Here is a 15,252-nt window from a genome sequence, read left to right as displayed (position 1 = left end):
CCAGAGGTGTGCCTACAAAACCTAGGACAAAATATAAGCTCATATTCCATCAAATGTGACATGTGCAAAACAGTTTAAGCTCACAGCAAAATGGAGATGTCAATCTAGCTATCGAAGGCACAATCCTAGCACTGATAACAAAAAAAGACATGTGATAAGAGTGTAAAGTGTATCTACACATGTGTAAAGAAAGATCTGAAGTTATGACTACTAATCACCAAGAGATAGTTTCTCAGGCTAAGAACTGAGGTCGAAATCTAGCTAGCTGTCCGGACTTTACGAGAATTGTGAATGAGTTGGAGGTATTTCACAATTACTCGCGTTGTACATCAATGGCATACACTCTCATTTCTTATTACAATGAAACAACAAAATGACTCTTACATGACTCTTATTTACATTGACTACTCTCTTTTTATTTTTGGAACAAGAGATGATGGAATTGATAAATACTTGATTTTTTTGTATTTTTCTGATATTTTTTTTTTTTTTTTTTTTTTTTTTTTTTGCATAAGAAAACACTTTTGATACAAATACAAAAGGAAACAAAAATTACATGACACTTTGCAAGAGGTAGCCCTTTTTGATGCACCCAGTTAAATTCGATGGTTGTCTTTCTTAATGTAACCTCCACCTTCTATCCCAACCAATCAAAGAACAAGCTAGTCAAGTTTCGTTCAGTATTCTAAAGTGATTGGCAATCGTAACTTCCTATCAAACACCTTGAAGATCGAGGCCATACATGTATTGGTAGATCGTGCGCGTGCAAATTTCTTATCACTATGTGAATTGTGCTAGAATCAGGGTGCCTAAATATCTAGACTAAGACTCCTAATAATTACATATTTGCACAAGAGTCAACATTTCAAGGTAAATGAGCTCCATTTTTATGTTTTTATCATTTTTCTATTTTTTTTTGGAATTTTTCAATTTTTTCAAAAAGAAGGAGTTTGTTTTCAATTATAGCATATTATCATGGTATCTACTCTATACCCCCAAACCTAAACTAAACATTGTCCTCAATGTTTCAAAATATGGAAAGAATCAAAATGCAACATATGGAAAGGGACATGCTGAGTAGAGTAAAAGGAGAGAGAATACCCGATTTCGGCGAAAGCAGAATTAAAACTCCGTTATCCAAGGCAAAACTCCAACATATTCGGAGTCACAATGGATGAGCACAAAATATATACAAAAGGAAATTGAACTAACACATTATCTACAAGAAAATTTGGTTTTTAATGGGATTGGACTTTTTGGAAAAATTTGGTTTTGTTGGGAAAAAGAAAAATTTTGGTTTTTAGGGAAACATTTGGAAAACTTTGGTTTTTATGGGAGAATTTTTTTTTTTGGTTTTGTCGGGATAAGGAGAAAGAAGAAAATTTGGTTTAAAATGGGAGCAAAGTAGAAATTTGGTTTTAAAATTGGGAGCAAAAGAAAATTTTGGTTTTGGTTTTTTTTTTTTTTTTTTTTTTTTTTTTTTAAAAAGAAAATAAAATTTGGTTTTTGAATGGGAGCAAGCCCACTGTGCAAGCCTTTTGTGTTTGCTTTGGCTCCGCTTGGTTGAAAACTTTTGGTGGAATTGAGTCCAAAATCTCGGCCTAGAATTTGGGTACTCGGCCCACTAACGAGTTCAATTAGCGTGATCGGTTACAAGCTCAGCTGGGTTTAAAAACCCAGAATACAAAATACAAGTCCAAATTAAACAAGCTCACAAAAAAATTAAATACAAGCCCACAAATTAAACAAACAAGCCCACAAATAAATTATTACAAACCCAACAGAAAATAAGAGAAGCCCAAAAATTGGCTTTAATATTACATGCCCACAATTAAAAATTGGAAGCCCACAATTCGGGTTCTCTTAAATGGGTTACCTTTTAAGCACAGCCCAGCTGCTCTGATATTGTTGCAAAAACCCAGTTGGGCTTTGGTTCTTTTCCTTGGTGGCGTCCCAGCAGAGGAAAAACAGGTTCAGAACAGCAGGTCCAACATCAAATGAAGTGAAGCAGATGCAGATGCAAATGCTATGCAGTGAAATGCAAAAATAGCTAATAAAACTACTAGAAAAACACAGCACCAATCCCCGGCAACGGCGCCAAAAACTTGGTGGGCCCGGAGATGTGTAAAATTAAGCGTAATAAAACGCGGGCCTACAGTAATACCGCAAGTGCACGGTCGTCGGTTGTAGCTCGTGCAAGTACGGGTCGATCCACAGAGATTGGGAGTGTTTTGTAGTGTTAGCTATTTGGGCTCTAAATTGCTATTGTTGGGCTTTGAATACCCTTTGAATAAATAGGGCCTAATGGGTTTGTTTTTAACAATGAAATGAACTGAGCTTGGGCTCAGTTGGTCTTTGAAGTGTAAATGGGCTTTGGCCTTAAATTTAGGCTTGGGCTCAGTGAACTGAAATTAGCCTTGAAGGCACTGGGTTTTCACAGTGAATTGGGCCTTAGCTTTTTGGAATGAGCTGAGCTTTGGGCTCAGTTGGATGGGCCTTGGGATTAAACCTGGGCTTTTAGCCTTTGGTTTCACTGAATTGAACTTGGGCTTTGTAACTTATGAGCTTTGGAGCATCAGCAGACAGGGAACAGGCAACAGCAGTGGAGCAGAAGCACAAGGCAGTGAATGCAGCAGGAACAAGGAGAACAAGAATTGCTGCCTTGCACAGCAGCAACACTGCAAAGAGGAATGAAAGCAGCAGAACAAGCAATGCAGCAAAGAGGAAGGAAAACAGCAGCACTGCAAGTGCATAGTGCAGTGCAGGAGAAGAAAACAGTGCAATGCAGCAGTGCAATGCAGCAAGGCAAGTGCACAGCAGCAGTGCAAGGCAAGTGCAAGAGAGGCAACAACAGGGCAAAACAAGGCAATGAAGAACAAAAGAATGGCAAAAACAGCAAAGATTAAACAGACTAAAAACTAAACAGCAAAAGAAAGATGACAATGAAGAAAACAGTGTGAACAAGATAAATGAACCAAGGCCTACGGCCAAGGGCAGGGATGTGGAGAAGAAGTAACAAAGCAAAGCTAAGGCATTCATCTAGAGTGGGAAGAGAACTAGCTTGCTCATTGTCACTAGTGAGCACTAGTTTCTCCCCACTACTCAATCAACACAATGCACCCTAAGCATACAAAAATGGAATGGCAAGATAATCAGCTTGCTATGAGCACTGATTTCTTCCATTACTCAATCAATTCAGTGCTTCAAAGGCTTCTAGCCTAGCATTCCACTAAACTAACAGTGAATTAAGACAACAGGAACAAACATCACAAGAACATGAAACAACTGAAATTAAACCTTAACAGACATCACAAGGAACAAACATCACAACTGAAATTAAATCTTAACAGAACAAACATTACAACTGAAATGAAGGAACAAACATCACAAGGAACAAAACAGGATATGAAAATAAATGAAATTGAACTGAAATTGAAAATTAACATAAAATTGAACTAAAAAACAACATTAACAGAACATGAAAAGTGCATGAAACAGCACAAAACTGAAGAGAAAAAAACACATTAACAGGACATGAAAGTCCTGGACGCCGGCTAATCCAAGCATAGAGTTTTTACATCACACCCACAAGGCTATTTATACCCACAGACACAATTAGGGTTCTACCCAAAAAAAATTCCCAAATTAACAGTAGACTAGGGTTTGATTTTTTTACCTAATTTGATGTAGCAACATCAAATTAAACTCGACCCATTCTTCCTCTGACTCTCCTGGTGCCTTTCCCATGCCTTGATTTCTTTTCTAGCTTCACCTAATTCTCTACCATGTCTATCAATGCTTTTTCTCTATTTTCAAAACCCTAGACTAGGGGAAAACAGTGAAAAGAAGTGAGAGGCATGTTAGAGTGATAGGGGTTTCGGTGGTTGAGCAGGTGGAGAGTTGGTGGTAGTGTACGGTGGCGGACGTGGGTTTTCTGCAGAGGAATGGGGGAGAAGAGGGAGGAGAGATCGATATTTTTAGGGATAGGGTCTGTTTGGCTTGAGGTCTAGGGTGTTCGACACTTGGGTGTGAGGCAAGTGTAGAGAGTTTGATGCACATCAAGACTAAGCCGTGAGATGTGGAGCTGGTAGGTAGATCGGACGGTTATGCGGAGGCAAGCGAGGAGCGACTGTCGGATGAAGGGATACAACGAAACGAACGGTGCTAGATTAGGTTAGGTGCTGAAGTGTAAGGCGGAGATATCAAACTTTGATGAACAGCAAGGGAGCAACCGTTGGATTCAACTACCATCTAATCTGAAGGCTTGGAATTTCAGCGCTGTGGTGCTTGGCAGAGACTTCAGATTTTGATGATCTATGAAGGAGCGACCATCGGATGCTTCTGAGAACTGATCTGATGGCTGAGAACGGAGGCGTTTTTGTGTGTAGAAAATGAGGTTGTGCGCACCATTCTTCGCGGCTTCCTTGCGTGATTTCTCCCGACTTTTCACTACTTTTCTGCTCTTTTTTGCTCCGCAAGTCATCCAGACTTTATTTATTACCTAAAAATGCAAAATTAATTAATAAAAATATTTATTCTTGAAAACAATGAAAACACAGAATATGGGATAAAATGTAGAATTAATGCATAAAAGATGAGTTAAATGCCAACAAAAAGGGATAAATATATACAATATTTGGCATTCATCAGTCACCTTCCCACGGAACTGAAGCAAGTTTCCATCACTCCACGAAACTGAAGCAGGTTGTCATCCTTCCACGAAACTCAAGCTAGCTTCACTCCAAGCCGACCAATGTTGAAGGCTCATTTCCAAGCCAATCCACTTCTAACGGCTCCAAGTCCAAGCTGACCAGTGCTGACGGCTCGTTCCAAGCCAACCCAATGCTAGCAGTTTCCTTTCACGCCAAGTCTATGCTAGCGGCTCCGTTCCATGTTCTGAAGCCTAACCCAGAGGACGCACTCCATTCCTATCCAGTACAAGGTCTGCATCCCTATTCGTAGCCAATCCAACACTGACGGCTCCATTCCAAGCCAAGTCGCGCCGAGCCGAGCCAAGCCGCGCCCAAACCACGCCGGCAACTCACGCACGCCAAACCTCTTCCAAAGCCTCACAAAGCCGATCGATGCTAGCGACTCCATTCCAGGCCGCGCAATACTTGCGGCTCCCATTCCAAGCCGACCAACGCCGACAACTCGCTAAGCCAACGCCTCCGATTTACCCAGCCCGGCCAAGATGACGCGTGGCCAAACCAAGCTGACAGCCTGCATCTCAACCAGCAACGCCTCTACTATTTCACGGTCTAGTCAGTAACGACGCAAGTAGAATTCATGCAAGGACGCCAACGCAAGAAACACGGATTCTCAAAACACTCTCGAAAGGGTTAGACGAATCTTCCTATCCTTCTTTTATGACCCGCCGCTGCTATTTTGTCCTTGTCTGTCACCATCTTATGCTTACCTCGCAACAATGATCCTGTTCCGAGGTAAGCAGGGGACTTAATGTTGATGGTGATTTTTAGCTTAGGGTTAAAATCGTAAAACCGTACATCTGACATGACGCTACTATGACCACTAGCGCATTCATTGAATCAATCAGCATGTCTATGTAAGGATTACTAGGGTACCTTTTTTTTATATACATGTGTCATGTTCCACGGCAGAACCCTTAATACTGACTGACATCATCTTCGTATATACCAAACCTTAATTCTCACAACATGTGCCAATGGCATGCCGTGCCAGCCACATCTCCGCGCCAAGGCATGCCAACCATGCCAGCCGCACCACCATGCCAATGGAAAACCATGCCAGCCACGTCTCTGCGCCAAGGCATGCCAACCATGCCAGCCATGTCTCCGCGCCAAGGCATGCCAACCATGCCAGCCGCACCACCGTGCCAATGGAAAACCATGCCAGCTACGTCTCCGCGCCAAGGCATGCCAACCATGCTAGCCGCACCACCGTGCAAATGGCAAACCATGCCATCCACGTCTCCGCTCCAAGGCATGCCAACCATGCCAGCCGCACCACCGTGACAATAGCAAACCATGCCAGCCACGTCTCCGCTCCAAGGCATGCCAACCATGCCAGCCGCACCACGTGCCAATGGCAAACCATGCCAGCCACGTCTCCGCGCCAATGCATGCCAACCATGCCAGCCGCACCACCGTGCCAATGGCAAACCATGCCAGCCACGTCTCCGCACCAAGGCATGCCAACTATGCCAGCCGCACCTACACCGTGCCCTAAGCTTGCCGGTCCCCCACTTTCATTGACCAATAAGGTTGCTCCAAACCTGCCACAGTCTCAAAAGAGGTCGTTATACATGCAAGCTTCCCAGAACACGCTAGCGTCCCAAAACTCGCTAGCTTCCCAAAACATGCTAGCTTCTCAAAACATGTTAGCTTCCCCAAAACACGCCAACGCGCCAAGCATGTCGTACGCGCATACTACATGCGCTAATTAGGGTTTTAACACGTCAAACCCTAATTTGGGCAAGTTGCTACCAACATCCCTCCTCAATTCTTCCTGAGTTTTACGTTCGGGCTGTTTTCACCTCCCGAACGAGCTCAAAACCTAGATATTCCCTCATAGAGAGATAGGAAATTCTTTTCCGTGCAGAATAGAGGGGCGGACCATCAAAATACGAGTTCGTACGATAATTCTACAACGATTCTAGTAAAGGGCGCTAATTAGGGTTTCAACATACCAAACCCTAATTTATACAAAGCCGCAAGCGCTTCCCTTCCAAGCCGAACACTTCCAGTGGCTCCACTTCATGCCAAAGCCACGCCGGCCATGCCTCCATGCCACTGGCTACGAAACGGAAGGTTGCAACAATCAACGGCCACCCTTCCATCTAAGATGCAGATCTTAACCGTCCAAGGTCGCTAACCAACGCATGGTAACCTTTGGCCCAACGCCAAAACCCTAGTTTTGTCCACGCCTAAACCGCGCCAAGGCATGCCGGCCATGCCACATGTGCCAATGGCATGCCATCCACCTTGCCGCGCCTAAACCCTACCATGCCGACCTTCCCTTTGCGGCTACCAAAGCGAAGGCTTGCGACAATGAACGACCATCCTTCCATCTTAGATGCAAATCTTAGCCGTCCAAGATCGCCAACCAACACATGGTAACCTTTGAGCCAACGCCAAAATCCTAGTTTTGGCCACGCCTAAACCGCGCCAAGGCATGCCGACCATGCCACATGTGCCAATGGCATGTCGTGCCAGCCACCTTGCCGCGCCTAAACCATGCCATGCCGGCCTTCCCTTTACGGCTGCCAAAACGAAGGGTTGCAACAATCAACGACCACCCTTCCATCTTAGATGAAAATCCTAGCCGTCCAAGGTCGCCAACCAACGCATGGTAACATTGGTCCCAACGCCAAAACCCTAGTTTTGGCCACGCCTAAACCGCGCCAAGGCATGCCGACCATGCCACATGTGCCAATGGCATGCCGTGCCAGCCACCTTGCTACGCCTAAACCATGCCATGTCGGCCTTCCCTTTACAGCTGCCAAAACGAAGGGTTGCAACAATCAACGACCACCTTTCCATCTAAGAGGCAGATCTTAGCCGTCCAAGGTTACCAGCTAACGCATGACAACCTTCGGCCCGACGCCAGGCTCTAGTTTTGGTTGCGCCCACACAATGGCAAAACCCTAGCTTTTGGCCGCGCCTGAACTATGCCATATTAAAGCCATGCCGGCCATGCTTTCATACCACTGGCTACCAAACGAAGGGTTGCAATAATCAACGGCTACCCTTCCTCTAAAGATGCAAAATCTCGATCGTCGAAGGTCACCACCGAGCCGGCAAGTCTCCCAAGCTCAACTTGCCAAACAACAACAACATGCTACATGTTTTTCACGAAAACACTCGAGACATCAACACATGCCACAAACTGGGGGATGCTCATTGGGTATTGGTTTGGCGGTTTACAGCGTGCAGCGTACACTACGCCCGTTACAAGACAGTGTCATAGGTATGAGGCGGTTAGTAAATACAGGGAGTAATGGTGAAACGCTTTCTTTTATGGAACTTCAATTCCAGGCGTTACCGGTTACCACCTCCTCCTGTTTACTCATCCGTTTTCCATTTCTTACGATACCAGGATACGTTTCACTTCCACTTGTATAAATAGGTCTTACCTATTTCCACCGAACAACAAGTTTTGGTCAGGAGCATACAACACTCAGAAATCACTTGCTAGCTTTCCCATCTGTTGGCTTTCACTTTCTGATACAAGTCAAACAACTACTCTTCCAGAATCAACTATTCTGGTCTCAACACTTTCTTCGCTTCCCTCCCTAAAACCAACCCCTGTCCTTAACTTTGTGACCGAAGCAAGTCTGGAACAACCATTTTTTGGTTTAGGCCGGATTTGTACAGATTGATCTCTCGAATCTAAAGTACTCCCTTGCAATACATTGTTTAGGGTTTAGACTTGTTTCTCACCCACTCACGCGAAATTACCGAAATCAGTAGAAACCGTTTTCACCCTCAAACAACCATTTAAGAAAATTTGATTATAAATTTCAGATTCACGACACGTCGGATTATCCAGTTCATAAAACTACAACAAAAGTCATATCACAGTTCCAATAGCTTGCTATAGAGTATGGTTTTCTCTCCCCATGTGTAAAACCTTTTACGGATCTATGTTTTTATCTTGCCCTTTTTTCCTGTTATTACCAACCATTGAGGCAAACTAGTAGCTTTCGGAGTCTTTAAAAAGAATGGAAAAAAAATATTTCCTTTATCCGTATTTAAATGAAACCAAGGTTTAGACGTTTTCACGTAGTTTACAAAGAAAAATAAATAAATAAATCTTTCAATGTATCCTTTAATAATGCTTTGTATTTGATTTCTTTTTTCCTTAGTTTTTGGTTTATACGTTTCATTTTTTAAGTAATATCATTTTAATATAGGGACGAAGAGGGAAAATTTAAGGAAAAGTATGTAAATCTTAACATCATGTTCAGTTCAAGACTTTCAAGCCTATGAATTCAATTATGGTGTAATCCTTTTCCTAAAATTGAACCCCTTGGAATAGACTATTTGTTTAAAAAAATAGTATTTGTTTGAGTTAATTGAATTCCATGGTAATTCAAATCTATAATATCGCTTAAACACCAATACCTAACTAGTTTTGTTTCGAAAATTGAAATTTCAAGTTTTTGAAAATCAAATTTTAAATCTAGGGTTTGATTTCGCAATGAGAACTCGAGCTCGAGTTGGTTTCTTTTTTCCCGTGAATTCAGAAATATACTCCTAACTTCTGGAAAAAAAAATATATATTCGACGGTGGGCGATCGGGTAATTTGCTAATTCGTTAGTTTTGGATTACTTGGAATTGGATTCTATTCTCCTACAACAGATGCAATTAGTTTTGGAGGCAATTAATCGAATTACTGGGCTCCCGAATCCCAATTCACCCAACCGAACATGATAAAAATAAAATGGAACTTGTGAAGAATCTAAAACCCTGCCAAAATATAGACGGACGGAATAAAAAATAAATGGTGGACGCCTCATTTTTGGAGGTACAACTTTCTTTTGCGGCTACCGGACTTTGAATCTATGATGATATCAATCCATTTTCTTGCCAAATAAAATGTCAGTCATTAGATCTGAGATGGGTTTTAGAAGAAAATCTAATAACCGTTGGTCCCAAGCAGAAAACTGAAAAACCATTCTAATCTTGAAGGCCAGCGAAAATATCTTCTTTTTATATCAAAAAAAGACATAACAGGAAAAATAAGGCCGAAATAAGAGGTTTAGTTTCAGGACTTTCATGGCCTTTTCTGTTATTATTATTCTAACAAACGACTCTTAAATTAAGACTAAATAGACAGAGTTGATGACTAATGAGTCATTTGTTCAGATGATTTAAAATCATAATTTTTCTTTTCAGTAAGACGAAAGCTTTATATACAGCTGGAAAGTAAATCATATGAGCTGAAGCGAAGAAAAAAGCTTCAAAAGATGATTCTCATTGTTCCACTCATACAAATTTCAAATGGGTGTTTCTCTTTCATCTGAAATCTCAACTCAGTAAGGTAAGATTACTGTGAAATTCTCATTTCTTATTCTCATATTACTGAAAATTCTTTGCAATGTTTCTTCTGAGGTTGAAGGAGTAGTAATTTTGACTAATGGGGTTATAAAATTGGTACACTCAATACTCATTTAGGGTTTTTGAAATCTGGGTCTCAATAATTTTGATTCCTCAGAACTGGGTTTTTGACGATTTTGGGTTACTAAGAACTGGCTCTTTAAAAAATGGTGGAATTGAAACTACTACAGTGGGTTCTTGTGGTTCTTGCTGTGATTGATAGTGGGTCTTATGCTGCATACACTCCTGTTGATAACTACTTAATTGCTTGTGGTTCTTCACATGATGTCCAATTTCAAGGTCGAACATTTGTTCCCGACTCAAAACAATCTTCATTTGAGTTAAAATCTCAGAAAGATTCAGTCACCGTTAACTCCAGTTCTGGTGCTCCGTCTCCAATCTTCCAGTCGCTGAGGGTTTTCTCTGCTGTAGCTTCCTACAAATTCAAAATCAAGCATAAAGGTCGGCATTGGATTCGTCTCCATTTCTACCCACTTCCTGATTCTAGTAACAATTTAAGATCTGCACCTATCACAGTTGTTACTGAAAAGTTTGTGCTCTTGAACAGCTTTACCTTCAAGAATTACAATGGTTCTTATCTAAGTAAAGAGTATTCTGTCAACGTTACCTCTGATACATTGACTCTTACTGTTATTCCATCAAATCACTCTGTAACCTTTATCAATGGGATTGAGGTTGTATCTGTTCCCGATGAGTTATTTCCAGACCAGGCCTTGTCGTTAGCTCCTTCTGCACCTGTAAATGGTCTCTCTGATAATGCTGCTGAAACAGTTTACAGGTTAAATATGGGAGGTCCTTTGATTACTTCTCAAAATGATACTCTTGGGAGGACTTGGGAGAATGATTCCAAGTATCTTCATGTTAATAGTTCAGCTCTGAATGTATCAGTTGACCCTTCTATCATTAAGTACCGAGCTTCTGTTACACCTGATATTGCACCTAATTCGGTTTACGCCACAGCTGATAGACTGGGAAATGCAAATGTTTCCGATTTGAATTTCAATATGACTTGGGAATTTCCTGTAGATCCCAGCTTCTCGTACTTTGTTAGGTTTCATTTCTGTGATATTGTGAGCACTGGTCTTAATAAACTTGTTTTCAGTGTTTACATTAACACTAACGCGGCTATTTCAAGTCTTGATTTATCATCTGTTACTAGTACCCTGGCTTCACCATACTACAAAGATTTCGTCTCCAATTCCTCAGATGGTTCAAATATTTTGTCTGTAAGCGTGGGACCCGATCTAGTGGCAGACATCGACGATGCAATTTTGAATGGATTGGAGATTATGAAGATCAGCAATGATGCTGGAAGCTTAAATGGGCCAGTTTCTATTAAGGGTCTTCTTCCGAAATCGTCCTCGGAAAAAACCAAGACTCTAATCATAATTGGTTGCATTGTCGGAGCTTTAGCAGCAATTTTATTGATAGCTTCGTGCTATTGCTTATTTATGGCTCGCAGGTCCAAGGATACCAACCAGGGGCATTCGTGGCTGCCATTGCCACTATACGGAATCTCGCAAACCTTGACTGGGGTCTCGATGACTTCTCAGAAGAGTGGAACAGCAAGCTGTATTTCTTTGGCTTCTTCAAACTTAGGTCGCATTTTCACATTTCAAGAAATCATGGATGCAACTAACAAGTTTGATGAAAATTCACTTCTCGGAGTTGGTGGGTTTGGCAAGGTGTATAAGGGAACGCTTGAAGATGGTACAGTGGTGGCTGTCAAGAGAGGGAACCCTAGGTCTGAACAAGGTCTGACTGAGTTTCGAACTGAGATTGCAATGTTGTCTAAGCTGCGACATCGCCACTTGGTATCTTTGATTGGCTTCTGTGATGAACGATCAGAGATGATCTTGGTCTATGAGTACATGGCCAATGGTCCCCTCAGGAGCCACCTCTATGGGACGGACCTTCCCTCTCTTTCGTGGAAGCAAAGGCTTGAGGTTTGCATTGGAGCTGCAAGAGGGCTACATTATCTCCACACAGGGGCAGCTCAGAGCATAATTCATCGAGATGTAAAAACCACAAACATTCTATTAGATGAGAACCTTGTAGCCAAGGTTGCTGATTTTGGCCTCTCCAAAACAGGTCCTGCTCTAGATCAAACCCATGTGAGCACTGCTGTTAAGGGCAGTTTCGGTTACCTTGATCCCGAGTATTTTAGAAGGCAACAACTGACCGAAAAGTCTGATGTTTACTCATTTGGTGTGGTTTTAATTGAAGTCCTCTGCACAAGACCTGCACTCAACCCTGTACTTCCAAGGGAGCAAGTCAACATAGCCGAATGGGCAATGAGTTGGCAGAAGAAAGGAATGTTGGATCAGATTATGGACCAAGCTTTGGTGGGAAAGGTGAATTCAGCATCTCTTAAGAAGTTTGGCGAGACGGCTGAGAAATGCTTGGCAGAATATGGTGTTGACAGGCCAAGTATGGGTGACGTATTATGGAATCTCGAATATGCACTCCAACTCGAGGAGACCACCGCGGCGCTGGCCGAGCCAGAAGATAACAGCACAAATCACATCCAAGGTATTCAACTGACACCATTCGAGAATAACGTTAGTATGATAGACGGTGTGACTTCAGGCACTGATGACGATGCTGAAGATGTTGCCACCAGTGCAGTCTTCTCCCAGATAGTGAATCCTCGTGGAAGATAAGACGAAAGTATTGATTTTTCTAATTGGCAACGTTACCTAGATGCCTCTTAGAAACAAGGAAGGTCTTGTCTCTGTTGTTGATAGTAGATGATTGAGAGTCTTCCAGCAACAACTCGAAGAAGGTCCATACCAAATTCTCTACATTTATCTCAATTTTTTGTATCTACCCATGATATGTTTATGGTTGTAATATATTGCTTGCGGCAGATAATTCTATGATTCGTGCCAAAATTACCCACTAAAGTTTCAGTGTTCTTCTATTTTGTTTGATCTAAACTGGTCATTCATTTCCAATATGATTGCCATTAATATTTAATCAGCTATGTATTCTTCTCCCTTGTAATATGATACGAGAAAATAAAACACAGCTTATGATTCCTGTTTGGTAATTCCTATTTTTGTGTTAATTAGATGCTGTTCACATTACATTCTCCCAAATAATGGTGTTTTACAGTATTTGTAAATTAGATGTCTCTGCAGGTGAAGGGGGAAAAAAGGTGGAATAAAAAGCATGTGAAACTGGAAACTACTTTCTTTGTATTGCAGCTGCTTTAAACATCAAAGATAAAAGTACAGATTTTAAAATGAAACTGGAAACTACATTAACCAGTACCACAAAAAAAAGTCCCTTGCCATCCTTTTATCGTTTGTAGTATGTACAAAGGTTGACGTTCATTTCTTGCAGATTATGCCGTTTCCGCCGTTACCCCCACGAGAACAATCCAGTGTGCCATAATCCATCAGTAATGGATTGTCATTTGCAACGACCCCAGTTGGGGAGAACACACAAGAGTTACAATCAGAGGAAAGAAGCGACTTTGTCCTGTATTTATCCTCAGCACCAACTACTGCCACCGCAACACCGGGCTTTACTGGATTCTTTAAATCTGGTCTATATGTTCTCCCAAGAACACCTTCTACATCAGGAGAAAGGCCGAAGAATCTAAACCGTACTTCCAAGTGAGCAAAACAGTCATTTGAAGGTAGCTGATAGTTGTGAACCTTGTTATCTTCCTTTGTTACTGGAACAATGTTAATTGAAATCTCTACAAAATCTGTGAGAGTAATCTTGACACTGTTTTTGTTTGATGTTCTCTCTACTTTTAGGTCTTGTTCAGGAGACTTCCATCCGGGAAGATGGATTTCTGGTATTACTAATGCTTTCCCATCGAAAGAGAATTCGAGTTGGTCTACTTCGCTATCCCATTTTGCTACTTTCCTGGCTTCCACAGAGAAGGTATGAGAATCAAACATCATACCTAGAGCCTGAATCCATGTATATTCTCTAGTTTTCCCTTCATGCCGTAGGCCAATGAACCTGGCATTAATTTGGAGGTTGGGATCAGAGATTAAGCTAAAATGTTCATTGCTCTTCCCGTGGAAGTAGAAAACAGTACCGTCTCCACCGGTGAAGCTGGGATCTAAACAAGCTGCTCCGGAACCATTACAGTTAGGTTTCCTAGCTGAAAATAGTAGGTAATCGAATGTTCATCAGTATTACGTTCAGATTTTCACAAATTAGAATACACAAACATATCAATATCAATTTATCTGCAAATATTTGTCTTGTATCGATTCATCTGAAACAATACACTCCGAGGAAACAATAAAATAATGCAGAACTAGTGAGTAAGAAATCAGTTCCGGGTACTTACTTATGCAAATAGCTTCACATGTTGGTACATTACAATCAATATAGCAAGCTTTAGCATTCGGGTCTGTTGGTTGAACACTTGGGCATTCGACTGGACAAGTAACAGACTTAGCTGAGCATTTACTACGACTATTTGCACAACCTACTTTCTGTGGTGGATGGTAAGAAGCTCCCGTTGAGACGATGAATAACATAGTGATAACTATACATTGGACACTGAAGGAATTCTTCATCATTAGTTGGTACTATTTTCACTAGAGAATTATTGACAATACTAGTTAGAATTGATCTGAAACTAAACTGATAATGAAATGAACCATCTTTGAAATCTATTTATAGATTGAGAAAGTGGGTTTGTTTTGGATTGGTTTGCTAAGTTATCTTTGTTTGTAAACTTCGGTAATTAAGGATCTAACATGCCAACATGGGGTGGGTTTTGTAATACACTTAAAGATATTTTTGCTGTGATTTGAATCTTGGTCAGAGCTTTGGGATGTGTGGTTAATTAACTGTTTTCAAGTAAAGTAGCGGTTGACTAAGCGTTAGTTTCGGATTTTGGTTTCCAGACAGGGAATCACATAGCTATGAAGCTTTGAATTTCTTAGTTTTGAAGTGTTTATTCATGCAATGTTTCTTGTTTCTGAGTTTCGAGTTGAGTTAGCTTTTGAAGACTTCTTGCTGGCTTTTGGTGTTCAGAGACCTACCATGTGCACAATGTTTTAGCCTTACAGGGACCAATGTGTTTAGGAATTAAGAGTAGTTGCAGAGACTATATCTTTCACTTATCGTCATTTGAATTCAAAGTTATAGACGAGGCGTTGTGAACAATTT

The 15,252-nt window shown here is 41.4% G+C and overlaps 2 protein-coding genes across 2 annotated transcripts; one reads left to right on the top strand and one right to left on the bottom strand.

The window, feature by feature from the left end:
* The first annotated feature begins 9,682 nt into the window (after window positions 1-9,682).
* On the top strand, window positions 9,683-13,156 carry LOC113305883 (receptor-like protein kinase THESEUS 1). Its single transcript, XM_026554878.1, has 2 exons — window positions 9,683-9,743; window positions 9,883-13,156. Exon 2 carries the CDS (start codon window positions 10,251-10,253, stop codon window positions 12,765-12,767), a length of 2,517 nt encoding a protein of 838 aa, XP_026410663.1. The 5' UTR covers window positions 9,683-9,743; window positions 9,883-10,250; the 3' UTR covers window positions 12,768-13,156.
* Window positions 13,157-13,281: 125 nt separating this feature from the next.
* LOC113305887 lies at window positions 13,282-14,874 on the bottom strand. The gene is made up of 2 exons (XM_026554879.1): window positions 14,423-14,874; window positions 13,282-14,230 (listed from the first exon to the last, which is right to left on the bottom strand). The coding sequence occupies exons 1-2, from the start codon at window positions 14,655-14,657 to the stop codon at window positions 13,440-13,442; spliced, it is 1,026 nt and encodes a 341-aa protein (XP_026410664.1). The 5' UTR covers window positions 14,658-14,874; the 3' UTR covers window positions 13,282-13,439.
* Between the last annotated feature and the right edge of the window lie 378 nt (window positions 14,875-15,252).

The sequence above is a fragment of the Papaver somniferum genome, chromosome 1, assembly GCF_003573695.1.
Source record: "Papaver somniferum cultivar HN1 chromosome 1, ASM357369v1, whole genome shotgun sequence".
NCBI classification, from domain to species: Eukaryota; Viridiplantae; Streptophyta; class Magnoliopsida; order Ranunculales; family Papaveraceae; genus Papaver; species Papaver somniferum.
The sequence above is the reverse complement of the archived record's forward strand: the minus strand, read 5'-3'. Positions and strand labels throughout refer to the sequence as shown.